This window comes from Mustela nigripes, chromosome 4 (assembly GCF_022355385.1).
Source record: "Mustela nigripes isolate SB6536 chromosome 4, MUSNIG.SB6536, whole genome shotgun sequence".
Lineage (NCBI taxonomy): Eukaryota > Metazoa > Chordata > Mammalia > Carnivora > Mustelidae > Mustela > Mustela nigripes.
Genome location: NC_081560.1, coordinates 138,282,537 through 138,310,480, shown reverse-complemented (window position 1 = coordinate 138,310,480; position 27,944 = coordinate 138,282,537). Strand labels below are relative to the sequence as shown.

The window sequence follows — 27,944 nt, the reverse complement described above, 5'->3', positions numbered from 1 at the left end:
CATTATCTAGGAAGAAGAGCTAACATTGATTGATTGTTTACTAGATACTAGACACCCTGTAGACATCATTAGAGCCAATATTAGAGCCAACATTCCATTCTTGGTGCTTATTTTCCAGATGAGAAAACTGAAGCTCTGAGACAGGACTCGTCTTGTCTCAGGTCACACAGCAAGGACTTGGTTGAAATGGCACTGGAACCCAGGTATACTAGACTTTTGAGTTGTTTCACCAGGGGCACACACACCTGACCCTCACTCCAGCTGCCCACAGCTGGGGGAGGGAAGATAGGACTCATTCCACCTGTCAGACTTGAGCCTGCTCAGATCCAACCTCATGCACCCCCAGGATCCTTTTGTGATGGTGCTAGGGGGATGGAAACTCTGAGAGGAGCCACCATTTGCTCAATCCATGGACCTGAGGTCCATTAGTTCCTAGATGGGGAGAAGCCCAGCCCTATAAGAGGTGCCACCCCTTACGAGTGGGTCAGGTCTGTGCTGCCCGGTGAGAACCATGGCCAGTCATCCCTCCTCATATGGAGGGCCCGCTAGGTGCCAGGCTCTGGGGCTCCCACGGAGAGCAAGCCGTCAGCTCTTCTGGACTCCCGGGGGTCTAGGAAGGAGGCTGCTCCTGGAAGAAACATTGAATAAGTGCAGTTGCCAGTACGTGCAGGAGCAAATGCAACGCCTAGCTTGCGATAGGGGGACTCCAGCTGCTTCTGCGGGAGTGGCCGGGGAAGGCTTCTCTGAGGAGTGGGGGGCCTCGGAGCTAAACCTGACGACCGAAGAGCCCATCAAGTGCCACTGAGGAGAGGGCGTCCCCGGCGGAGGGAGCAGCTACAGCGCCAGCGACCACAGCGGCTGTCCGCTCCCGGACTGCGCAATCTGCTTCACCAAATTTTCCATTTCTTGCATCCAGCTCCCTCCTACTAGCTCCGGCACCGTCCCCGTGTTCACTGCCACCCTCTTAAGGCTGTCCCACATCACTGTCCTTCTCGTCTCGTGGGTGCTCTCGCGTCTGCCTGTGGGAACTTCCTCCCTCCTTTGCCGCTCCAGCTCGGGTTCCCGAGTTTCCCCCGGGGGTAGTTCCTGTGTCCACACCCCGCCCCACCCCCTACCGCGATTCTTCTAAACTGACTACCTCATTCTACGCCATCCTGGTTCCCACCCACTCTCTGGGGCAGTCCTGACCACCCGCCCCCCCACCCCAAAAAACTTGTCCCTTTCTTAGGGCAGGAACCAGAACCAGGAACCACTTCTTAGCACTGGGCTGAGCCTTTCAGTAAGACCTGTGGATTGCCAGAGTCCCTCACTGGGGAAAAAGAGAGGCGAGTCGCCCAGGCACAGTGGAAAATCCCTGGCAGGGGGAAAGGCTATGGAAATTTCTTCTTAACGTTCTCTTTCCAGACTTGGACTTGCCCCAGAAAGCAGTCAAGCATTTGCCCATTGACCTGCAAGGCAGCTCTGCTCTTCCTCTCGCCTCCACCCCCACCCTGGGCTTGAACCCTGGGAGCAGTGATGGGCCTGAGAGAAGCCACAGTGGGCAGCTGAGTTCAGCCTCAGAGAGTGGCAGGTGATGTCCTCCAGTCCCACCTCCTTAGTTCCAAATTTGGAGAAGCAAGGGTCAGTGGCAAAATGATACAAGGCTATGGATGTCTTCACTCCCATTTCAAGCTCTGCTGGTGCACTATGTTCCTGTTTCCTTATCTATAAAATGGGCATAATAGTCATAATCCCTACTTGATAGGATTGGTGATATGTCAAGTGCATGCTATGAATATACACTGTGCACCCCCTCTAACGCTGAGCCTGCTCCTTCTTGGATGTAGCCCAGACGGTGGAGGGCGTCCTTCTCATTGTGCCAGTGCCCGACCTCCAGGCTTTGAATGAGGCCTTGAAGTTATCACCAGGGGTGAGCAGGTTCCAGGGAGGCCTGGCCCCGTATTATTGCTAGACTGTGTCCACAGCATGTCTTGCCTGTATTTGTCCTGCTGCTTTTTAAATGTAGGTAGATGCCGTTTTTGGTGAATAAGGTACACATTCACTTAACAGTGTTAGTGAAGTCACAGGTTTGTCATATATGTGATAGCAAAAGTCCACTAAAGCGGTTGGGGGCCATTGGGATAGGTGCCCCAACCTCTGCCCTTTTCCCCTGAGGGGCCTGTGTTCCTCTCCTGCCCCCTAAGAATGTGCCAACCCAAGTCAGCTCCCCTAATTTGGCCCTGGTCCCCAGGCAATCCCAGAGGGGCTCTGACAGGAATCTGAGTTTGTGGCAGAAAAGCCCATGCTGAAGAATGAAGAAGGCCACCCTCACGTCCTCAGAAAGTGTTATCCATCTCTCCTCCCACTTGTTAGAATGTACAGAATACTGCATATTCCTAGCCCTCCTCTGGCCCTTTGCCACTTACCACCTTGGAGGCCTGAGTGCAGTGGGACTTGACTGTTGTGGTCACTGGGGTTCGGACTGGGATGTGGAGAGGCATACAAGTGCTGGTAGTTGGTGGGAATATAACACAGTACAACGAAGGCTGCAAACAATGTGGCCATTCCTCAACAATTAAAAATAGAGTTACTATCTGGTTTGGCAATCCACTTCTAGGTATATACCCCAAAGAAGTGAAAGTAGGGTCTCCAAGAGATATATGCACACCCATGTTCCTAGCAGCATGATTCACAGTAGCAAAAAGATGGAAGCCACTCCACGGTCCATCAGTGGATGAAAGGATAAGCAAGTGTAGTATGTACATATAATATAATAGTATTCAGCCTTAAAAAGGAAGAAAATCTGGGCTATAGGTAGTTTGCTACAACATGAGTGAACCTTGAAGACACTGTGTTAAGTGAAGGAAGCCAGGCTCAATTAGATAAATACTGTGATTCCACTTACATGACATACCAAGAGAAGTCAAATTCATCAAGACACGAGGTAGAATGGGGGGGGGGGACTCCCAGGGGCTAGGAGGAGGACACATGGTATTGTTATTTTATTTTTTTAAAGATTTTGTTTATTTATTTGGTAGTGAGAGAGATTACAATTAGGCAGAGAGGCAGAGAGAGAGGGGGAAGCAGGCTCCCTGCTGAGCAGAGAGCCCAATGCAGGGCTCAACCCCAGGACCCTGAGACCATGACCTGAACTCAAGGCAGAGGCTTAACCCACTGAGCCAACCAGGCACCCCAGTATTGTTATTTAGTGGGTATAAAATTTCCGTTATGCAAGTTAAAGACTTCTGGAGAGCAGTTGCCTGACAACGTGAATATATTTTTAACACTTTCAAACTGTACATTTAAAAATGGTTCAAATGCAGGATGCCTGGCTGGCTCAGTCAGTAGAGCGTGCAACTTTTGATCTTGGGATCATGAGTTTGAGCCCCACATTTGAGGGGGGTGGGTAGATTGTACTTAAAATTTTTAAAAATGGTTCAAATGCCAAGTTTTATGTTATATGTATTTTACCACAATTTAAAAGAGAAGTATTGGGGATTGGCCCTAGTGGGCCTCTCAGGAGATGGCAGATTTGAAAAGTCATGGTACTCTTCACCTTTCTTCTCTTCCACACATGTTCATAGAGCACTTTCATGAGTCAGGCACTGTTTTAGGCACACAAAAAACTGTGGGTTAATATTCTACTGGCAGAGACAGACAATAAATAAAATTTGAGGGGCACCTGGGTGGCTCAGTGGGTTAAGCTGCTGCCTTCATCTCGGGTCATGATCTCAGGGTCCTGGGATCGAGTCCCGCATCAGGCTCTCTGCTCAGTAAGGAGGCTGCTTCCCTCTCTCTCTCTGCCTGCCTGTCTACTGTGATCTCTCTCTCTCTGTCAAATAAATAAATAAAATCTTTAAAAAAATAAAAATAAAAAAAATAAAATTTGAACCAAAATGCTTATGGCTCCTCTGCACTTTTCTTTTCTTAATGAAAAATGTACCATATTTACACTAAGTGGAATCAAATTATGGAGCCATAATTTGTGTTTTAAAACTTCTAGAGCTCATCTTATATACTTTTTTGTGTGTGTTAGAAAATTTTTTAAGTGGGGGTGTAATGACAAGCAGTGAACTATACACCCTTTTTTAGGTGTTCAGTTGTATGTATTTTGAAAAATGTATACTAAAAAGACAACTCAGCTGATATGATTTATATACACTAAATTTCACCTGTTAAAAGTGTACAGTGCAATGGTTTTTCATACATTCACAGAGTAATGCAACCACAATCAATTTTATAATAATATTTTCATCACCCCCTAAAAGAAACTACCTATGAGCACTCACCCCTACTAATCAACCACTAATCTACTTTTATCTCAATGATTTGCCTATTCCTGACATTTTGGATAAATGGAATTGTGTAATATGCGGTTGGTTGTGACTTCTCTCACTTGGCATCATGTTTCTGAGGCTCATCCAAGTTGTAGCAAATATCAGTCCTTCCATTTCTTTGTACTAATGAACAATATTCCATTACATGGAGAGGCCACATTTTGTTTATCCATTCATCTGTGGATGGACATCTGTATTGTTTCCACTTTGATTTATGAATAATGCTGTCATGAACATTCACATGTAAGTTTTTGTGTGGACATGTCTTCATCTCTCTGGAGTGTATGCCCAGAAGTGGGATCGCTGGGTCATACAATAGCTGCATAGTTCACACTACGAGGAGCTGCCAAGCTGTTTTCCAAAGCGGCTGCACCATTTTACAAACCCTGCGGCCGTGGACCAGGGGTCCTTTTTCTCCACATCCTTGCCACTCCCTGTGATTTTCCATCTCTTTGGTGATAACCATGCTGGAGTGCTGATTTACATTTCCCGAATGACCAAGAATGTTCGACATCTTTCTGTAAATAGCTTATAGGTCACTTGGACACATTCTTTGGAGAAATACCATTCAGGTTCTTTGCTTGTTTTTTAACTGAGTCGCAAGAGTGCTTTATAGGGGCGCCTGGGTGACTCACCTGGGTGAGTGGTGACTCTTGATTTCAGGTCAGGTCATGATTTCAGAGTTGTGAGATCAAGGCCTGCATGGGTCTCCGTGTTGGGCGTGGAGCCTGCTTAAGATTCTCCCTCTCTCTCTTCCTCTGCCCTTTCCCCTTCTTAAAGAGTTCCTTACAGATTCTAGATGCAAATCATTTATCATATATATGATTTGCAAAGTATTTTCTCACAGTGTTACCTTTTTTTGATAAGATTTTTTAATTTATTTGATAGGGAGAGAATAAGCAGGGGGAGCAGCAGAGGGAGAAGCAGACTCCCCACTGAGCAAGGAGCCCAACTCAGGACTCAAGCCCAGGATTCCAGGGATCATGACCTGAGCCAAAGGCAAACACTTAACTGACTGAGCCTCCCAGGCGCCCCCTTACAGTGTCTTTTTTTACTTTCTTGATTGTGTCCTTTGAAGCACAAATGTTTCAAATATTTAGAAAGTCCAACTTGCTGACCTTCTTTTCTATCACTTGTAGTTTGGTTCCCTAAGAAATCATTGCCTAATCCAAGATCATGAAGATTTTCTCCTACATTTTCTTCTCAAAGCCTTATAGTTTAGTTCTTCCATTTAGGTCTGTGATCCATTTTGAGTTAATTCTTGTGTTTATACACTTTTTAAAAAAATGCAGGCATTAAGGTATAATTTACATTCAATAAAATTCACCAATTTTAAGTATACAGTTTAAATAGTTTCATCTTATATACTTTAATGATTCTATATTGCAGATATTTTTTCCTGGGAAGTCAGGGGGTAGGCAAAATTGAGTGTGGGCCTATTTTCTCTTCTCTTTATGCCCCACAGTAGTTTTCCCTGTAAATGTGTGTGTGATTATGTGAGAGAGTGTGTGTGTGTGTGTGCACGCGCATGTGTGTGTGTGTGTGAGAGAGAGAGAGATGTCTGCTTCTTGGGGGTTCCTGCTTACTGTGGCTTTCTCTCGCAGCCCCACAGAGTCACCTAATTATATACAGGCGGAATGAATGAATGCAGCCATCAAACGATGACCCCTCAGTGTCTGCCTTCAGAGCCATCAGGACCACCTGGCGACAGGTGTTTCTGTGCACTGCCCATGCGTGAGATCAAGATGGAGACTCCTTGCATGGACGTGTCTGAGTTTAATAGATGGCTTTCTAATTTGTGATTTGTTCATAAAGAGCCCCCCTTTCAGGATAATTACAGAGTCCTGTAACCATCTACTAATTGGGCCTGGTTTCTGGGCCTTCTGTTTCGTCAGCCTTCTGCTGGGCTGTCTCAGTGGTGCTTGGCCCCCTCCAGCAGCCAAAGCAGATATGGCTGAACCAGACCCCCTCCAGCAGGGAGCCAGGGACAGCTCAGAGGATGAGTGGAAAGCCCTGCAGGTAGGAGGCCACACTTCCCCTCTTAGCCCTAATACAGGGTGTGGGGTATGTGCCTGGATTGGAAGAAGACAGCTTCTAAGCACATTACCCCCAAATGATGGTTTTGTTTGTTCAAAGATTAAATTTTTTTTCTTTTTGCGGGGGGGGGGGGTGCGTGGGTGGCTCAGTGGGTTAAGCAACTGCCTTGGGCTCAGGTTATGATCCCAGGGTCCTGGGATTGAGCCCCAAGTCGAGCTCCCTGCTCAAAAGGGAGGCTGCTTCTTCTTCTCGCTCTGCTGCTCCCTCTGCTTGTGCCCCCCTACTATCTCTCTGCCAAATAAATAAATAAATAAATCTTAAAAAAAGAGAGAGAGGGCTCGAGTACCCATGAGGAGGGGGGAGGGGCAGAGGGAGGTAGAGAGAGAATCTTAAGCAGGCTCCATGGCCAGTGTGAAGCCTGGTGTGGGGCTCAATCTCGTGACCCTGAGATCATCACCTGAACGGAAATCAGGAGTCAGACACTTAACTGACTGAGCCACCCAGGTGCTCCAAGATTTTATTTTTAGGTAATCTCTACACCCAATGTGGGGCTTGAACTCAGAACCTGGAGATGAAGAGTCACGTGCTCTACTGAGCCAGCCAGATACCCCCCGCAATGATGTTTTTTATAGTACGTTGTATGTTGACATGACTCTTAAGATGGCGACTTTTGAAAAGATGTTAGAAGAAAGCAGGACCAGTGAGGAAGGAGGTCAGAGCTTCTCCCTCCTGCAGGGTGTCTGCTCTGTGACCGGCTCTGCCACAGGTCAGGCCCCTATCTCTTGCCCAACCCCTGGCTTCCTCTACCAATGGTGGCCTCAGTTATGACTTTATATCCATGTTTCTTCACTGTTATCCCCATTTTACAGATGAGGTAACTCAGAGTGACTTGCTCAAGGTCATTGGCTAACCAAGGTCTGAGTCAGGATTCAAACCCAGATTTCACCACATCATGGTGGCCTTAACCACTGCTAAGAACACAACTTCCCTCCCAGGACCTTAGCCTTTGATATTGCTCTCAACTGGGTGGCAGGGATAATAAAACAATGAAATGTTTCTGCCCTGCCCTCCTCTCTCCTCAGCCTGAGAGTCTGAGGCTGGTGGGGACATCTTGTGTGGTTTGAGCTAAGGGAGAGGGGGATGATCAAGCAATCACAGAGCCAGGGGAACGTGGGGGTATCCCACAGAACTGGGGGATATGGAACAAGTACATACACTGAGATCAGAATACTGCTAAGTTTTCAACTGTGATTATGAAGGAGGAGGCAGGTGGCGGGGAGTCATAAAAGGGCTGGATCTCACTCTGGGTCTTAAAAGAAGGGGAGGGCTTGCTGATAGGACAGAGGGATGACATCCCCAGTGAAGGGCACTGAAAAGAGCAAAATCTGGGATAAGAGAAGGGGGCAGTCCATATTGACCTGTACCTAAAGAAGGGAAGTTGTAGGGGGTGTGGTGGGCCATGAGCCTGGTGGGCCATGAGCCTCTTCCCCAGAAAGGGCACAACTGAGATTTGGGTCACCGCTCCTCCCATTCCTGCGCCTCTTTTCCCAAAACTAGGAAGCATCTGTCGCCCTTTGCACCTCCACTGTCCATCCCACCACCCCAAGGCTTTCCAGGGGGCCTCTGCCAGGACCTGAACCCATGAGGGCAGGGACTGCATCGATCCCAAGACCCAGCAGATACAGCTGCTTAATAAATATGTGTTGAAATATTAAAAAAAAAAAAAAAAAAAGTAGGGCCCACCACCCAATGTCTTGAAAGGCAGACAGTGGAATCTGACAATAGGGACCTAGTATAGGTTCTAGAGTAGTATTCTGGTGAGTTGGGAAATAGAAATAAAAGAAGTAGTCAGTACAAATTTTGTAAGCCAAACAGAACAATTTTGGGAAGCATTTTCCAAAGTTGGATTTTATTTGTGAGTCTAAAAGCTTTATTAACTTTCACTCTTAGCAACAAAGGAGCCTTTCCTATCTTTTCTTCAAGAGCCCAAAACCTGAGACGAAGCTCCTTGCTGCATCTTAAGAGGCCAGCCAGCTCCCACCTGGGGGCCCTTTGGTCCAGCTGAGGGGCATTTTCAAGCGTTGTGATGAGGAAAACCAGTCTGGTTTCAGGAGGTGGTGACTCAACGGTGCTTTCTTGGGAGCTCAGGCTTTCCTCTGGCCTCAGTCTAACCATCTAAGAAAAGGAGCTGAGTTGAGTGTGCTCAGTGCCTCCTGGTCTTGGAGAGGAGTTCCTGCTCACCATTGTATCCAGTTCTTGCCTCTGAATACCAACAAGACCATCTTGGAGCTAGACACTGTTGTTTTCCCTGTTCTTCTTTTGGGGCAGGGACATACAGCTGTGAACATTGGAGCTGATCGTAATTCTCAGGGTAGTATACCCAGACACTGCCCAGAGGCTGAGTGCCCTTCATTCCCAGCTCCCACCCTGAGGGGCTGAAAATGGACAAGGTCAGGCATGGCCAGAAGATGGTCATTGAAGGGCTGGGACCTGTGTTTACTAGTCCATGGAACATTAGTAACCCACGTCCCACCCAGACCTCACAGGGTGGCTATTAGAAGGATGTGCTAAGAAAAATGAGGGTGAGGGCTCCCCTAAAACTACACTGGGCACCTTCTCATTTGTTTTCGGCATTTTCAGATCTAGCTCTAACCCAACTGCATTCATTTTGGGGAACAAGTCATTCGGTTCTACCAAAGAGATGTGAGTCTTCTAAGCCATCCAAGTTTAGGACCCTGCGTCGGAATCACTGATGAAAATGCAAGGAGGGCCCCACAAGGCACTCAGCCAGAATCTCCACCAGAGCCCAAGGATCTGTGTTTGTAACCTGGGCCCCACACGCTCAAGTGGGAGAACTACTGTTTTAACATTGGGCAAACAAGGCCGGCCTGGGACCAGGAAGAGAAACAAGGGAGATAACAACTCTCCAAAGGCCAGAGTGGGAGGTCTGTTCTCCCCACCCTCCACTGGCACAGGGAGGGAGAAGTGGAAGGGCCTTGGCCTTCATCTGGCTCAATCCCAACTTCACTGATAAGGAAACTGGGGCCCAGAGAGCACAATGAGTTCAAGTTACCCAAAGAATTTATGCAGACAGGCCTGTTATCCCCATGCTTGGAATCCCTCAGCTCTACTCCTTCCCTGCTTCCCGGGGTGGGGGAGAGAGAGAGAGAGAGAGAGAGAGAGAGAGAGTGTGTGTGTGTGTGTGTTTTATTCTGCACCTGCCAAGGCCACACCTCCCGGTAGCACTTCAGGCCTCTCAGAGGCCTATGGTCCTGGTCTATAAGAGCCTGGGATCAACTCTGTTTCTTGATACCTCAGCTCCCTAGCCTTTTACAGAGATCAGCTTTTTAATTTTTGTGACTGTGTTAACAATGAACTATAACCTTTTCACATTTAAAAAAATGTCTCTCTTAAGAGTCCTTGTAGTTCCTCTAAGTGCCTTGGGCTCAGGAAGCCCTGTATCAAACTCAGGGCAACCAGGTGAGCTCTCCCTCCCCAGACTCTGGCTCAGTGGGAGGTCTGACTCACTCCTGGCCTTCCAGGGCTTTCCAGCGCCTTCCCCTGGTAGCATCAGCCCGCCCAGGGCCAAGGCAGCCAGGGTTCTTGGCACAGACCGCACACAATCCACATACCTTCATTACCAGGCTGGCAGGCAGCCCCGGAAAAGGACAGAGAAACACACAGGTGGACCTGGACCTGAGTGTGCTTAAACTTGCCTCTTCCCAGCTCCCCTCCTCCTCCTCTTATTTCACAGCAACAAGGAGACTCAACCATTTTAACAAACATTTTTTATTAGAAAAGTAAAAAATATTGCATAGGTCTTAATACTTGAACATCAAGTGTATTCATGAACAGCGAGTATCTTCATGTAAACAGTTCTAGATGGAAGACCCAGATGGCACTCCTTAGGGGGAGGGGTTCCAGCCCCCAACCCCAATCCCACCCCATCCCCTCACAGCTCCACTCCTCAGTACACAGCAGGGGATGGGCAAACGCAGCTCCCAGTTGTAGTTTTTCTTCAGGTGTCCAAGATCCCCAAGTGATCCCCACACCACCCCTTCCTCCTTACATTCATGCGTCTGTAAGATAGCTGCCTAGGACAGGTCAGTAGTGAAGCTCCTATCAAAAAAAAAAAAAAAAAAAAAACCCCAAAAAACAAAACAAAAAACAACCAAACAACAACAAAACAACCAAAAGCTACAAAAACCAAAAACACATTTGGCCCCTTCAGACCGTGAGTACACAAACCACCTTGATCTCCCCCCCCCCCACCAGGGTCGTTACCAGGAGCACACTCCCCTCCCCCCAACCCTGCAGAGGCCAGTGCAGCCCAGCCGCTCTCCTGGCTCTGTCACACCACTGTTGTCTTAACTGTCAGTAACAATAAAAATGGTAAAGTACATGCTACATACACATCCAGCCAGGGGCCCGGTTGGCCCCTGAGCCTTTGTTTCATGCTACAGTACTGAGGGGCCGGGAGCCACCTGCTCGCCTCAGCCAGCCTCCATGGAAACGCAATGTTCCCCAACACACCTCAACCTTCCTCCCCTTCAGGTGGCTGCTGTCAGTTTTCCAAGGACAGGTTTCAGTCCCTCAGCTCCTGCCTGCCAGGGTCCACCTCAAAAAGTTCAGCTGTCTTTCTGTCATGGGGGCAGGGTCGCTCCCCCCCACCCCTCCCAAAGGCCCGAGTTCAACACTCCTCAATGAGCAGCTGCTCCGAGCTGTACAGCTTTTTCTTGATGACTCTGAAGCCCGTGCTCAGCGTCAGGGACTGGCTGAAGCCCGGCACGAAGGGAGAGTTGGCGGAGCTGAACAGCCCCTGGATCTTAGGCCAGAGGCGTGAGTCCAGGCGCAGCACGAGGGTCAGCTGGAAGGTAGGCACCAGGCTGGGGTCGAGGGCCAGTTGCCCGACGCTGTGGCAGCTCTTGCCTTGCTCGACGCAGACGTCCAGCAGCGCCCCCCGCAGGCCGCACGGCTCGCTGTAGGCCAGGCGCAGCAGTTCCTTGCCCACCTGGCTCACCAGCTGGCCTGGCATCAGCAGGCGCGCGGGGCGCCGCGAGCCCAGCCGCGCCTGGGACAGGCTCTCCTGCAGCAACTGCATCAGGCTGGCACACAAGTGCTCATCCTCAGGGTCGCTGAGCAGCTCGAAGTCGGGCAAGGACACCCCATCTAGGTATGTCGAGTCTGGCAGAGAGAAAACACAGGAGACGGGTGTAAAAGCAGCTCCGAAAGGGGGAGGAGGTGCTGTTTCGTTAAAGAAACCAATACACTCCTTCGCACTCCGTGCCTCAGTGTCTGCCCCACACGCGTATCCCATACTCCAATCCCCGTTTCTCCATCCCGCCGCCCCTTCCGCAATCGGGGTTCCGATGGCTTAGGAAGCCAAGGCGGCGCTGACTCCTTCCCGAGCGGCGCTCTCTCACCTCCCCGGCCCCTCGAGTCGAACCCGGTCTCCGCCCACGGCTTACCTTCCTCAGGCCCAAAGCCACTGTTGCTGCTGTCCAGGGACTCGCAGTCCGAGCTCTCCAGGCTCGCGCACCGGCCAAGACCCTCTTCTCGGGCCGCCGACCCCCAGGCTGAGCGCGGCGGCTGATCCGAGGTGGGAGTTCTGGACAAGGACGACGATGAAGAGGACGACGATGAGAAGCGATCCCAAAGGCTAGGCATGATGAAGACGGACGCCAGGACGCTTGCAGATGAGCTTTGGATGCGGAACCGCAGAAAACCCTATTAAAACACGAGGGACACGGACCCGGCGTCAGTCTGGGGGCTGAACCAGACTGAGCGCTGGGGATCCGCAGGACTGAGGCCTTCCCACGCAAGGATCAGCGCACAGAGAAGGGACACTTACCAGTTAGCTCCGCTGGCGAGAACTGCTAGGACAAGTGCGTACTGCCGCTTGAATGGATGAGCGAACTGGGACCAACCCCCGAGCGCTGCCCAGACCTGTCCCTTCTACCCACCCGCACCTCCCCCTTGGCCTGCCGCGGTCCCTAGCACCAGCGCCGAGAGGCCTATAAGGACTAGTGCGGAGAGGCCACACCCCCTCTGCTCCGCGGCCCAATCCAGATCCGGGAGTGTGGCTGCCCTCAGCCAATGGGCTCGGGGCGCACGTTCGCAACGTTCTCTCCTGCCTGGTGACAGTGGTCTGGCCCCGCCCCCGTTGAATCCCAGAACGCTCCCAGCCGAACCCCGAGCCGCGACCACGCCCCCTTTCTGGAAGGGATCCGCGGCGGCTGCAGCTGCCAAGGTCCCCGAGGGCGCTCGCGGCAGGGGAGGATCAAGGAAAGACTTGTTTATTATAGGGTCCTGTTGCTGGGGGAGGGGGTAGCCGTGACAGCGCGGGGGAAAAGCCGGGGGAACTTGAGGGGGCGGTGGGTCGGGAAAACGGTTGCCCCCAGCGTCTGGGAGCCTGCGACTGACTATAGGCACAAGTAGGCGCTCGGGCGGATGCCTGTGGGACGGCGGCGCGGGCAGCAAACGTTACCCGGCAGGCCCTCGCGCACGTCCCCCACGCTGACCCAGCCTTGCAAAGGGTCGAAATATGGAGGTGGCGTCCAGACTGGGCAGCTCTGGGCCCGGAGCTCTGTCTTCCTTGCAGCCCCGCCCGCCTGCTAACTCTACTGCCCCAGGGGTGGGTTAATGGGGAGGTCCATGCCCCGCAGGATCCCCGTCCCCAAATCATGTCCGCTCCCACCCCCAACTGCTTCCAAGGAGAGGGTTTGGGGAGGGTGGCAAGAAAAGTGTTGTTGAGCTCGCGTTGCTAGCGCCTGGACTTGGGGCTGAGAACGGGGATCCGTATCAGGACACACGGACCCTTAGCGGGTCCCACAAAACCGACCGCGGTGCGGTTCTGCCTTCCCCACCCGCTGTGCCCGAGAGTCCCCCCGGGTGTCTGCCGGGTCCTAGCGCCCCTCCCTCCAGTGCGCTTTGTGTAAAAGACCCGGAGAGTTGCATCAGGACCAAGGACCAAGATCTCGGGAAAAGTCCAGGAGTGCAATGGCCATCCCCTGTTTCGTCATTCAGGCGGCGCTACAGGAAATCTGGCCTGACGGCGGTGGTCGGACACAAATAACGATTGCTGAGGAGGAGGTTCAGATGGACTCGACCTTTACGTTTTTTTTTTTTTTTTTAAGATTTTATTTATTTATTTGACAGAGAGAAATCACAAGTAGATGGAGAGGCAGGCAGAGAGAAAGAGAGGGAAGCAGGCTCTCTGCTGAGCAGAGAGCCCGATGCGGGACTCGATTCCAGGACTCCGAGATCACGACCCGAGCCGAAGGCAGCGGCTTAACCCACTGAGCCACCCAGGCGCCCCGACCTTTACGTTTTTAAAGGCTTACCAATATGGGACACCGGGATCCCGAACGAAGAGGAAATCAAATTTACATCAGGCTCTTGCACTCCAAAAGCCTAACCAGATCTGACCGGCAGGCCTCGCCTCGGGGGCGTGCTTGCGCGTGACAGATGACACTTGCCGGAGGTCGGCCCCTGCCATCCTCACCCCGACCTAATTGGAAAAAAAAAAAAAAAGAAAGAAAGAAAGAAAGGAAAGAAAGGCTGACCAGTGGGACTTTCACGCAAACCAACACTTGAGCTGGAAAGGACCAAAATTCAAGCCCTGCACCGCATCCCCATTTTCCAGAGGGAAGAACCGCCTCTGAAGACAAATTTATGGATAAAAAATAAATTAGGGGAATCAGATTAGAAGATAGTGTTAAGACTGCTGCACAATAGAATAATAGTCTCTCAGCCTCTGGGGCGCTGAAGGCCTGAACACTGGTCCCTTCTTTCTGTCCTCCAAATTCTGATCACTCCGCGGGGAGCCTCAAAGACCCCCAGGGTCAAGGTGGTTAGGGGAAGTGCTTGGAGGGCTGGTGGTAGATGACATTCTTTTGAAACTACCCTTTACTAAGGTGGGGCAGTCCCCCTATGGATGTTCTTTTTGTCTCCCAGACAGAAGATCAGAGAATAAATGGGTCAGAGGACCACTTGCGCTTCCCACCAGGCAGACTGGGCTGGGGACACTTGAGATAGAAGGAGATAGATTTTGTATGTTTTCTTTCTCTCTCTCTCTGGCAGAAATTTAAAAAGGAAATATTTCAGAAAAACATGTGGAACACTAAGAAAAATAGAATTTTTTTTAAAAGTGGATATTCATAAGCAAAAGAATCCGGAGCCAGTTTGGAAAGGTTGGTTCATTAGGAATCATTCATATTCAATAAACACCATCATGAAGTAATGTTCTAAACACCTTTTCTTATTCACTGTCTCATTCTGTTAATAAAACAGTTTTTCCAAATGGGAAGGGCTGTGTTAATGGGCACTGTGTAATTTTGTTTCTTTTCAAGAGAAATCCATTCATGTTGTCTCATTGTGTTTTTTAAAAGGTGATGAAAAGGGGCACCTGGGTGGCTCAGTGGGTTAAAGCCTCTGCCTTTGGCTCAGATCATGATCTCAGGGTCTTGGGATCGAGCCCTGCAGGCCTGCTTCCCTTCCTCTCTCTCTGCCTGCCTCTCTACCTACCTGTGATGGATCTCTCTTCTCTCTCTCTCTGTCAAATAAATAAATAAAATCTTAAAAAAAAAAAAAAAAAGTGATGAAAAAAGGACCCGCAGTCTTAACCCTGGAGGTTTTTCCCTGAGTAGGAGGGAGTGGGCTACAGGTTAAGGATAGACAATCACCTGCTAGGAGGCCTGTCTGGCCGGGGAGGTTCCAAATGGCTTTCTGCACTTAAACTTTTCATGTCTGTGAAGGAGAGGGCAAAGCCCCATACCATTGTCTGCCAGGAGAACCTTTGGACGGAGACCAGGGATTTCATAACTGTTAGCCCCTCTGTGGAATCAGGGTGAAGGGCAGTGGTTCATTGTGTGAGATTAAGGATGGGATCCCTTCCACCTGGCTGGGGCTGGAAAGACTTCATTACCACCTCGCACTCTCCTCCCACACTGAAGCAGATGGGGGAGGTAGGAAACTCCTGGGGAGCAGGCAGCTCTGTCTCCTCGCCTCCGCCTTCCAGCCAGGCCTCTTTAGAAACCTCAAAGATACTATAAACCCTGCTTTTAGTGTTCTTCTCTTTCCCTACTCTTCTCCTTGAGCCTAAGCTGCCTGCCCGTCAGACATGCCTGATCATGCCCCCGCCCACAGCCTAGGAGACCCAGCTCTGTCACCTCTGCCTCCAAGAAGCCTTCCCAGCACATCCACTCCAACCCTCCCAACCCTCAGGCCGCCCCCCCCCCCATGTCATCCTTATACCCTGTGCAGATCTCTGTGAATAACTGTTTCCACTTCAGTCTTCCCGTTGCACTGCAAGTTTCTTAACTTCCAGTGGATAGCACATAGTAAAGGCTCAGCGAATATTCCTTGGATGAAGAGGTGAATGAACAAATGGATAGCTGGACAGAACACGAAGGTGAATTTTCCCACAATTACAGACCTACATCTGGATTCCCAGGAACCTAGGTGGGCCTCAGGCAGGGGTAGGGTAGGGGGGTGGGGAGTGGGGTGGGGGTGGTGGGCTTTGGAATATCTGGATGCTATCTTTCTCTCCACCTTCTGACAAGGGCTGCCCAGAGCCTTAGATGTATCTGAACCCTTCCCCTCCTCCTCAGCACAGGTCTGGGAGTGGGACTTCTAAGGCAATTTAGTTCTCCAGTTGGAATATAGTGTGTGAGCCCAGGAAGCTGGGGAAAGAGGTTGACATTGTATGATGTGAGGAAGCTTTTAAAGTACTTAATACCTGACCCTCAAGTGCTTCAAAACACTTGAAAAAAAAAAACCACTTTTTTGAGATAAAATTCACATATAAAGGTAACATTAAGGTGAACAATTCAGTAGCATTAAATAGAGTCCCAATGTTGTGCCACCCTAACACCTTGACTTCCAAAACACCTTTATCATCCCAAAGGAGACCCCAGACCCAAGCATGTGGTCACTATCCTCAAAATACTTTTGAGGAGAGGAGCAGGGCTGCTCCTTTGCACAACTCCAGAGGGCACCATTCGCATTCAAGTCTATGCGTTTCCATGGGTCTTCTGGGAATTCTGCTCTAGGGAGTTCTGGTCCCATAGACACAATGCACCACATGGAATTGGCATCAAGAGTGGATGAATTCTGAGCAGGAGTGGCCTAGGGTCACATCCTGGCTGACTCAGGCCTCTGGAGCTAGTAACCCGGCCCCATGTCCCAGTCTCTGTGGCCAGGGCCCTCACCACGCAGACACTGCCTCTTCCTGGGCTCTGTTCTATTCCCGTGGGACCGGCCACAATCTGCCACTGAAAGTCAATGAGCACTCACTCCTGGCCTCCTGCCTCTCCCTGGCGGGTTTTGTCCACCACACTGGTTCCCAGGGCCTCAGTCTGGCAAACTGCCCCAGTTGAGTTTGGGAAGTTAAACCAGATCTTGGGGTGGGAACCCTAGAATTCACAATGGGAACCCCCAAAGGCCAGCCAGCTTGCCTGCAAGGCTCTGCTTGGGCGCCTTTGCAGGTCTTTTGGAAACATCTCACGGAGTATAGTGGAGGTGGCAGGCGGAGCCTGTTGGTCAGGGCAGTGGGGAGAGGGTGGAGTGGTGTGATAGGAGGTGGGGACAATGAAGCCAGCAAAAGTGTTCCCAGGACTTCTGTGGCTTTTTTATTTGAAAAACAACAAACAACTTTATCAAAATAGCAAGATCGTTAAGTGCACCTGGTTTACTAGGAGGGCTGTGCAAAGCTGTTGGCAGCCCCAGGCTGTAGACAGGATTTTGACTGTGCTCTAGGATGAAGACCCTAAAAACTCTGTGGGGGAGGGGCACCTGTGTGGCTCAGTGGGTTAAAGCCTCTGCCTTCAGCTCAGGTCATGATCCTAGGGTCCGGGATTGATCCCCACATCGGGCTCTCTGCTCAGCAGGGAGCCTGCTTCCCTTCCTCTCTCTCTGCCTGCTTCTCTACTTGTAATCTGTCTGTCAAATAAAAATAAATAAATAAATAACTCTGTGGGGAGTCTTTTTGCAAATGGAAATACTAACAATACATTGTGTTGTGTAGGCTATCAAAGAAAAAGTTTTTGCAAGGTATTATCTCTACTTATACCCTGAGGAACTGAGGAAGGAATATAGTACCATTCTACAGAGGAAGAAACTGAGGCCCGGAGTGAGAGTCCAGCCATTTCAACCAAAGGCTTTCAAGCCCAAATGACAATTAGAATCATCTGAGGGAGTTTGTAACCATAGATTCTCATCCACAACCCCTGTTTTGATTTGGTAGGTCTGCATTGGGGCCCTTTTGTACAACTGTCTAAGTGATCCTTTTTTTTTTTTAAAGGTTTTATTTTTTAAGCAATTTCCACACACAACGTGGGGCTCAACCCCACAATTGTGAGATCAAGAGCCACGTGCTCTACTGACTGAACTGAGCCAGCCAGGTGCCTGCTCCTGCTCTGCTGACCTCTCAGAAACAAAGGTAGGTCCTTTAAGGAATGCTGGGTTAGCTCCCCAGCCTATCAAATGGCTTGCCTGTGAGGTGGGGGTGGGTTAAGGGCGGGTCAGGTGGCGTGCAACTGCAGAGACTAGGCCCATACCTGATGGAGGTGAGCCCACAGCCAGCCACTTCTGGGAATCCTACATTTCACAAGTCATTTCCTCAGGGAACAGGGCAAAGGCAGGGGGCACCCCACACCCCTGAGATCCTGAACTGAGCCAACATCAAAAGTCAGATCCTTAATCAACTGAGCCACCTAGGGGTCCCTATTTATTTATTTTTTAAGTAACCTCTACCTCCAATGTGGGACTCAAACTCGTGACCTCCAAGCTCGAGAGTCATATGTACTATCAACTGAGCCAGCCAGGCACTCCTAGTAGCAAACTTTTCAATCACTAGTTAAATGACTTAATTCCTCCCTTCCCCACCTCAAAACAAACAAGCAAACAAGAAAACCCCCCAAAAAACCTTTTAATAAAAAAAAAAAGACACACTGTGATTATCCTGTGGCCTCATGTAGTGTTGGGATTTCCATACCCCAGCTTTGAAAACCCAGAACTAGAGAATCTCAAAGGCCTCTTCAACCTCCACAATGATTAGAATGAAGGAAAAATCCTGTAAGTTCCATGGAGCTGCTTTTCTGAAAATCCCAGGCCTGGCCTGTAGGGGGATGGACCCTACCCGGGAAGGTAGAAACAGCCGTTCCAGGTCCAGCCCTATCCATGTTCTTGCCTTTTGAGGGTTTTCAATTGCCATCTATCAAAAGGGAGAGAGGGGTCAGAGTGGATTTGTTCATCCAGCTGGGGCTGGGGTGGAGGTGACAAGAATAGACAGGAGCTACCACACAGAGAAGACAGCCTGAATCCAGGCTCACAACCTGCCCAGGCAGCAAAATGAGCTCACTTATTTTGACTTTCCAGAGAGAAGAGACCGGGAGGGATGTCAGGCTTCTGGGCATTCCAAGGGGCAGGGGTGACTGGGCCTGGATTAGAGTGCTCAGTAGAGATGGGGAGTTGGCCCTCTCACTGTCAGAGTTCTTCTTTTGGTGGAATGTACCTTAAAATCCTTGAATGTTGGGGGACCTGGGTGGCTCAGTTGGTTAAGCGTCTGTCTTCCGCTCAGGTCATGATCTTGGGGTCCTGGGGATTAAGCCCCACATCAGGCACCCGGCTCAGCAGGGAGTCTACTTCCCCCTCTCCCTCTGCCCCTCCCTCCACTCCTGCATACTCTCTCTCTCAAATAAATAAATAAAATCTTTTATTTATTTATTTATTTATTTATTTTTTAAAGGTTTTATTTATTCATTTGACAGAGAGAAATCACAAGTAGTCGGAGAGGCAGGCAGAGAGAGAGAGAGGGAAGCAGGCTCCCCGCCGAGCAGAGAGCCCGACGCGGGACTCGATCCCAGGACCCTGAGATCATGACCCGAGCCGAAGGCAGCGGCTTAACCCACTGAGCCACCCAGGCGCCCCTAAATAAATAAAATCTTTTAAAAAAGTCCTTCAATGTTAGGGCCAGCAGGCCCCAGAAGAGCACCTCTTCCAGCCTTCCCACCTGCCCACTTTCTGGACAAGGAACTCAGCTGGAGGGTGAGGAGACTTACGTGGTGCCCTCCATCTCCCACTTAGTCATCGGGAACTTTCTTTTCTCAGGCTTGCTCCACTTTGTCATCCCTCTGCCAAGCCTATAATGTCACTCAGAAGTGTTATGACCTCCTATGGCCTTAGTAGCCAAAGGCTTGGGAAATTCAGGTCCGTGCAGAAGGCAGCTTCCCAGGGTCTACTAAGGCCTTTTTCTGGAATTCCTGGGCTGACAGAAATGTGACCTGGCAACTTTGCCACCTGCTTACAAAGATCTGTGACCTTCCTGGAGCTCTTTATGATATGAAAAACACTTCCATGTTCTTTAGTATTTCCATAACACTGTCAATAAAAATAACTAATATTTGCAGACTGTAGGGAAGACAGGGCTCACCAGTGTCATTTTACAGATGAGAAAACTGAGGTTCAGATAGGTGCCGTGAATTGACTAAGGTCCTACAGTCATTGGTAGGCTGGAGCCATGACTCTGGATCTAGGCTCAATTCCCCGATTCCATGCTACAACAGGCTTAGTTGTGAGCCAGAGGGGACGGCTGGCAATGTGGGACAGTACGTGTTGGGGAGTGATGGCAGGAACACGCAGAACTGAACGCACGGAGTTGCTGTGGAGTTGTTAACCAAAAAACTTTCTCTCCTGGTTTGGTCCTTGTTTGATCTGATCAGGCAGGTTCCAGCAGTGCAGATTTAGTAGCAAAGCAGAGTGCCACCCAAGGGGTGTCCCTTTAGCTAGATACCCTCAGACCCAGACATGACAGTAATTGTCACCGCAGCCCCCACTTCAGGTATCCTTCCACAGAGCTCTGGTCTCCCCTAGAAAGGCCAGTCTGGGAAGTGGTGCGCCCAAAGTGGGGCCTCTCCCTTCCCAGTGTCCCTTTCCTCACTCACAAAGGACAGACTGTAGCACAGGAATCCAGCAGCTAGTGCTGCATCTTTTTGTACTTAAAAAACAAACGCAGGGAAACACACAAAAAAATTCTAGACTTTTAGGCTCTGCTCTGGGAAGAGGTGCACACAAAAGCTTGCCAGAGATATACAGTGGCAGTCTGCAGTGAGGCCACCCGGGATGGGGGATGGGAAGCCCCGCCCCCCCACCCCGCTGTCCCCTCCTTCCGTCCCCCCACCTCCCGCAGAGGTACGCCCTCAGGGGAGCCCGGCCACGGAGGTGACAGATGCAGAGCAGCTGAATGGGGGGGTGGGACTTGTCACAGTGGACCCCCTACCGGTGTGGGGGGGGAAGCGGGGGACGTGACTTGGAGAACGTGCATCTGGGGTACCCGTGGCGGATCAGTGTTGGACTGGGGAGAAGGGCGGGGGTGGCCCCCTGGAGGAACGAGACTCCTCCCACCGCCCGGGAGAAAAGCTGCCCCGCCGCAGATGCTGAGCTCAGCGCTCCGCTCGGGTCGCCTGGCTGCTGGGTGGGGGCAGGGCGGAGGGGCCGTCGCCGTTCTGTTGAGGGCAAAAGAGGGGGAAGTAGAGGAGGAGGGGAGGAAGGGAAAGGCTGAGGAGGCCCTCACAACCCTGAGGCTCTGACTCTCCTCCGACCGGGTCGCTAACAAAGCTTTCTCTGTTGTGGAAGGGGAGGGAGGCCTCTTGGGTGCACGCACAACCTTAGGGGGGCGGGCGGGGGAGTGTCTGTGAGTCATCACCCCAAACCCTGACTTAGCCCCAAGAACCGCGTCAGAGAGGCCAAGTCCTTGTGCCCTCTGACCCCAGGATTTGTCTGGTGGAGGAAGTGCAGGGTTGCAGGCCAGAACCACCGGCCACCTGCAGCTTGCCTGGGAAGGGAGTTTCATTTAGGGCAACCTTGAAAAGAGCAGGGAATGAACAGCCTGGGGAGGAGAAGGAAGAAAACCCTTTGTACCCACCCGGCATAAATGGTTACCCAGACCAAATGGGTGAGTGGCTATTTTTGAGGTGACCTACATACCTATTTGCCTCTTTATCTTTTTATTATCACACATGGTTATTAGGGGAGCTTTTCTTTAGCACTTGGTGCAGCTGCCACATTTGCTGAGGGCTGCTCAATGAGGCATGTGGCCTCCCTCTCCCAGGAAGTTTTAAGGACATCAGCAGGCCTGTAGAAGCTTCACCAAGCTCTTTCCCCAGAAAACAGGATCCTAATCCTGTAACACCAGCTTCAGAGCTGATCAGCCCTGGAGGCAAGAAATGACCTCCAGACTTGACAGTGATGTCACTGTGTTTGCTGAGGCTGCCCTAAAGCCCCCCCCCCACCCCACACACACCCCAGGCCCCCAGCTGGGCCTCTGCTCCTGCCAAAGCTGATCTTGTGGTCCCATAGGCCCACATTATGGCAGGTGAGGTTTCCTTCACAGGTAGAGCAAATGAGGCACAGAGCTGAGTTGTGACAGAACTGGTCTGGGATTTATTGCTGCAATTCTGGAGAAAATTCTTAAGTAGAAACAAGGACAGCCTGCCACTTTCACTTGATTTTACCTTTGCTCAGCCTCACTAAGGCCTCCCTCTCAAATCTTTTAATACCTCCCCACTGCCTTGAGAGCAAGTCTGGTTCCTTACCTAGACCTAGGAAGCCTCTAGGGCAGCCCCTTGCTATCTCTAGATTCATCTTCCTCCCACAGCCCAGGAGGGGAAAAAAATCACATCTGGTTCTAATTACCTCTGAAACGCTCTTAAATTTTCCATAAAGTACAGTATGCATGGCTTTGTGTATACAACTTTGCACAGTAATATGTATGTAGATGTGCAAAATATATACAGCCATGTACAGTAGATTATAAAGGAGGACATCAAAGTATAAGCATATAATTTACAGTATTTTTAATCACACTAAAGAGAAGCAGACACATAGATCTGGAAGTGAGACTGGCTGAGGTAACAGCAGATTTCTGTCTTCTCCTATCTGGTGCCTCTTGAGTATGAAATCTTTGGCCTGGGAGGAGAATGGGGGACACTTGCACTCCTTAAACTCTTCTTTGCTGGGGTTTTTCCTTTAATGCTACTGTCATTGACTTTGCCCAGATGCCCTGTGCTCTGTAAGAAGTCTTTCTTCTGTGGTGTTAAGTGTCTTCACACTGATTACTCTTCCCAGATGCCTTTTTAGCACCTTCTAGCTCTAAGAGCTGGTCTCAAGTTCAGGGCCGTTGAGGAGCCTACCTTGAACACCTGTGGGAAGCTCCATGTTCCCCTGTTAGGGTGTAAGAGTGGGGTGGGGTGGGGGTCCAGGCCAAAACTGCCTGGGGTGGGGGTAAGCTGCTTACTTCTCACTTGACATTGTATGTTGAAATCATCCTATCTTTGGTCTGATACCACGTCCCATTGAAACTCCTTCACGCATTTTTTTTTTAAGATTTTATTTATGGGGCGCCTGGGTGGCTCAGTGGGTTAAGCCGCTGCCTTCGGCTCGGGTCATGATCTCAGGGTCCTGGGATCGAGTCCCATATGGGGCTCTCTGCTCAGCAGGGAGTCTGCTTCCTCCTCCCTCTCTGCCTGCCTCTCCATCTACTTGTGATTTCTCTCTGTCAAATAAATAAATAAAATCTTAAAAAAAAAAAAAAAAAGATTTTATTTATGTATTTGAGAGAGAGAGTGAGAGAGAGCATGAGAGGAGACAAGGTCAGTGGGAGAAGCAGACTCCCCATGGAACTCGGAACCCGATGTGGGATTTGATCCTGGGACTCCAGGATCATGACCTGAGCTGAAAGCAGTTTCCCAACCAACTGAGCCCCCCAGGCACCCCATCCTTCATTTATTTTAAATCTTTAAACACCCACCAACACAGATGCCATCACACACACACACACACACACACACACACACACACACACACCCCTCTGTATGTTAGCTACATACAGTATATGCTCAGAAAGTATTTGGCCCAGAACTGAATGGAACTAGAGCCCACATGGACTCAGGGTCAATGTGGAATCAGTGAGAAGTCTCCCCTGCCCCCCTCGCAGGCAGTGGGGAGCTTGCTTCCTGTGAACTCTGATAGCATTTATTATTGTCACAGAAAGTTCAAACTGAAAGGGGGATTTCCCTTCTTGTCAGATGAGAAGACTAAAGGGGAAGTATCCAAAGCAGCCCAGAGTGGGAGCCAGATCCCATGGTCTACTGGCTCGCGCTGGCCCTCTTTCCCTTCACCTTGTCTCCTCTAAGGAGAGGTCTTCCCTGGTGGCCCAGTCCTTCTTCTCCTCTGTGGTTTCCTTTCAAGGCACTTGTTCTGTATGGAATTATATGTGTATCTATGTGGGCATCCAGTGCCTGTCTTTCCAAAGAAACTCCAAGCTCCGGGAGGCCGAGGGCTATATCTGTTTCATCCTGGAGCCCTAGTCCCCTGCAAAAAGCCAGGCCCACCGAGTTTCTAACAACTATATATGAGTAGAAAAAAATAGGCATCCATGTGGCCTGAGAACCTCCTCATATCTCCTAGGGCAGCACTGAGATGGGATCAAAAACTGGAGAGTTGACAGGCCTAGGGTGCCCCTTGCCAGGAGCTCTGGGGGCAAACACCCTGTCTTGAGGAGCTTAAGGTCTAGGAAGGGGAGCTGAGGCTCCTAATGAATGACGTCACTAGAGTTGGAAGTAACCATCAGACTGGGTGCTGGAGTCAAGCCAAGGTGCAGAGGGCAGACTGGAGGCCTGAGCCCCAGGGCAAGGAACCAGTCAGAGAGCCATTGCAAAACCTGAAAACCACCCAAGTGTTCACGGCAGGAGAATGGTTAAATCAACTGGAGTACAGCCACGCCATGGAATATTATGTGGGTGTGCAAAAGAGTGAGGTAGATTTTAGAAAGAGGTCCAAGATATATTGTTCAATAAAGAGAACACGAGGCAGAACAATTTGTGCACTAGCTTCTCATTCTGAAGCGAAAACAAGACACTCCCCTGCAGACACACGTTCAACTGTGTGGAGAAAACATCTAGAAGGATACTGGGAAAACTGTTCACAGATGTTATCTCTGAGGGATGATGGGGAGGGCGAGGTTTTACTTTTTCACTTTACACCTTATGCACTGTTGGATTTTGACCATGCGCTCATAGTACTTTCACAAGAGTGTTTTGTTTTTGCGTTTCGCTGTTGCAGGACTGGGGTGGGGGTTGGTGGGGGTGAATGTTGGTGAGATGTCCTGCAGAGTGAGGGGCCGCTGACAGGACCTAGGGAGGTGGAGGCAGGGGCTGAGAAGGTCCAAATGGGGAAAAAGTGAGGATGACTGTGGAGATGGGGGCCCCAGGTGGAGATGGGATGTGAGAAGCACACTGCAGGGCACCAGGGTTTCATTTGAGGGGACTGACCTGCCCCACAGTGCTGGTGGCCTTGGGCCGGGGACAAGGAGCCCAAGGCCTAGAAACCTTGACTTTTGGGAACAAGGGCAAGAAAAGGGAGAAGGTCGACCTTTAGGACCCTACGGATTCCTTGGCCGTTTCACCATCCTTAGGGTACAAACCGTTCTGGCTGCCGCGTGGAAACAAACAGAGCGAGGAGGGGCCCAGCCCTAGCCGGCTGGCGGAGGTCTGCCTTCCACCGACTGCTGTGTGGTGTGCCGCCTGGGTCCCCGCCCTCCCCCTGCTTGCTCTTGTGGGCTGACGTCCAGGCCCCGGGTGAAAGGCCAGGACTTCTGGCCCCTTCCGGAGACAAAGCCCCTTCCCAGGACCAGGAGCAAAGGAAGCCAGAACAATGCTGTTCATGGAGATTTGGGGAGAGGGAGCTAAGTAGGGGCAGGAGAAGTTTCTTGGCTCAGATAAGCCAGTAAAAGCCTGGAGAAGGTCAAAGATGAGGAATGTTCTGTGATTTCTAAGACAGCAGCTCATTTATCTCATAAACACTTGCTCTAAGCCTGAGTCCAGTAATACTGGCCCCATGCAAACTGGGTAAGAGCCCTCCTGGGAGGGCCTGCGTTAGAAGGCTTGTTTCTAGGTCTCCTCCACAAAAGTCCCCCTGAAAGGAAGGAGGGAGATGTCCACCATGTGCCGTGAGGACTGTCACACATTTACTTTCCCCACAACCTTCTGAAGGAGGTATTCGACAAACCAGGAACCGGGCTGAGAGCATGGTGCTGTGTCCCTGACCACATGGGTAGGAAGTGTTAAAACTGGGATTTGAACCTGGGTGTGCCTGTGTCCCACTTATAATTTGGTTGCTTGGAGCTTAGAACACATTTTCCCATCAAAATAATGCTGTAAGTGGTGGTTTGGTTGCCATAATGGCCTCGCTCACCCAGGGTATAGCCGGAATTAATTCTATGTTTCTGTGTGGTTGTGGATGAATCAGGCTTCTGCGGGCTAGCCTGGAAACCCACTGGAGAGGGAAAATGCATCTGAGGGTGTGCCCAGCTGGGAACCCTTGCCCTTACTATAGTGTCTGACTCAGGGCAGGCAGGGAATAGGGCAGCCCAGAGAGCACTTGCCCCTTTCTAGAGCCCTGCCAGTAATCCCTGGTGAGTTCTATAGCTGCTCACAGGAGTGGGGCAGAGCCTTTGTGGGGTTTGGGGTTTAGAAGACAGGGAGTGCTACAGAAGAATGCGCATTCTATTTTCAGTCTCTGCACACCTGAGTCCTTTCTCTTTCTTCCTCACACTGCCTCTCCCCTACGTGTGGTCATCTTGCAGCTTCCTCTAGACTGATGGGGCCCTGGAAGAAAGATCTAAGGTTCATTTTCCCCATTCAGTCTGGTGCCTGCCTGTGCAGCGGGCAGGTGCGTGCACAGGGTCAGGAGTGAAGGAGATCAAAGCTGCAGGTGGTGAGAGAAGCAAGAGCCCACCAGAGCTCTCTGAGAGTGACTTTAAGGAGATCATCTGCTCATTCATTCATTCAATTGTTTGCTAGTTCATTCAGCAGACAATCATTGTGGGTGTGCTGGGTACTGGGCTCCTTCCCTTCAGGGTACTTCTGTGGCCCAAAGCATCCTGGGCGGGGCTGCCTGTGGGTCTCAGACCCAGAATCTTAGCATTCAAAGGAATTCGTTTCTACAGATGGAGACTGCTGTCCTTCCTTACTTCAGGAAGATCTGAGTGTCAGGCTAACACTGGGAAGACTCAAAACCTGAAAATGGAGGTCCAGGGAGAGAGATGGGAAGTGAATTGCCCAATATCCCAGTCTGGGGCTCCTGTGCCTGTACCAGGACCTGCCGCTTGAGGCCCCACCCATGGCCTTCCCCACTCAAGACAGCCCCAGCCATCTTGGAGGAATTACTCTGGTTTCCCCAGCAGTGGAGTCTGGAGCCTGGGGGAAGGCCATGGAGAAGTAGTGGGATTCCTTCCTCTTGGACAAGAACAATGCCTGGGCTCTCTCCTGAGGAGTTCAGAAGTCTGGAGGACTTTCCTCAGTTCTTTACTGAACCACCTGCTCTTGAAACTCCAGATCTTTGCAGGCACTATCACCTCTGTGTGAAAACCCTCTTTCCCAACCTCTTCATTGGGCTAACTCCTACTTCCCTTTGGGTCTCAGCTGAAAGATCCCTTCCTTGAGGATTTTTCTGGGCTCCCACCTGAGGCAGGGGTAGGCTTACAATCTAGTAAAAGAATTTATAATCCGGAACCCCTTTTAAAAACTGCCAGAGGGCCCCCAACTCTCCCTCTCTGCTGGTCTGTTGGTACTTGGCTACTTGCCTGGGGCCCCAGCGTGTGCCTCTGAGTTGGAAAAGGCACAGTGACACAGACTGATCTGAGGTCTGGGGCCTCGTGCTCTGCTGCCCGGAGGCTCATGGCAGCAGGTCCCAGGAGCTCATGCACAGCGCAGAGAAGATCACTGGTGCTCCCCAGGATCCAGGCAGTGCAGAAGTCGGGCTGTGGCTTCTCTGGATAGCTGTGCACCTCATGCATGAGCTTTTAGTTGTTTTGGAGAGTTTATCAAGGAAGTACCTTATTCCTAAATTCATCTGGAGAGAAACATTGAAGGCAGAGGCTCACATTCATTTAGACGTTTGAAGGATGTCTCCAAATCAGATGTCCCTAAAGTGTCAGGAGACCTGGGTCCAAAAACCTTGAGCGCTGACCACAGCTGTTCCTACCAGTTTCCTGGAGCCTTAGGTCTGTCATCTGAATGTCCCTCACGCTTTGTCACAAGGGACAGGAGAGGCTAATTGGAAAGGCTTTGGAAATGCAGGCTGAATGGGAAATGCAGTGCTCACAGTGGGGGACACAGTGGAAATGGTCTCCCAGGGGCCCTCCGTCGGCCCCCACGCAGGTGCTCGGGAGCTCACGAACGCCAAGCGTGTCTGCGGGGCAGCACTAGGACCCAGGGGCTGAGTGTGGAGCCGGCTCAGCCGGGTGAACTGACAGCCAGAACACAATGTTCTCAGTGTACCCGCAGGAAACCCTGAAGAGGAGAGCTGCACATGGCCCTCTGCTGGGTGTGTTCTGGTCCCAGCCTTTGATTCTTTTTCCTAACCTCAGCCCCCACTTTCACATCCTGCAACCGGCTGAGCGGCCGCCCCACCCTGCTGGGCTGGTCCCAGGCCCCAGGAGAGCAAGCAATGCAGGAAGCCCAAGGCCTTGCTGGTCTTCACCATTTTCAAATAAGACCGTTTGCTTCTAACCTTGGTTTCCTGAATCGACCC

The 27,944-nt window shown here is 50.7% G+C and overlaps 1 protein-coding gene across 1 annotated transcript; it reads right to left on the bottom strand.

Annotated features, from left to right (window-relative positions):
• Positions 1-10,124: 10,124 nt before the first annotated feature.
• Positions 10,125-12,348, bottom strand: DDIT4 (DNA damage inducible transcript 4). Its single transcript, XM_059395841.1, has 3 exons — positions 12,205-12,348; positions 11,822-12,080; positions 10,125-11,537 (listed from the first exon to the last, which is right to left on the bottom strand). The coding sequence occupies exons 2-3, from the start codon at positions 12,018-12,020 to the stop codon at positions 11,044-11,046; spliced, it is 693 nt and encodes a 230-aa protein (XP_059251824.1). The 5' UTR covers positions 12,021-12,080; positions 12,205-12,348; the 3' UTR covers positions 10,125-11,043.
• Positions 12,349-27,944: the final 15,596 nt, after the last annotated feature.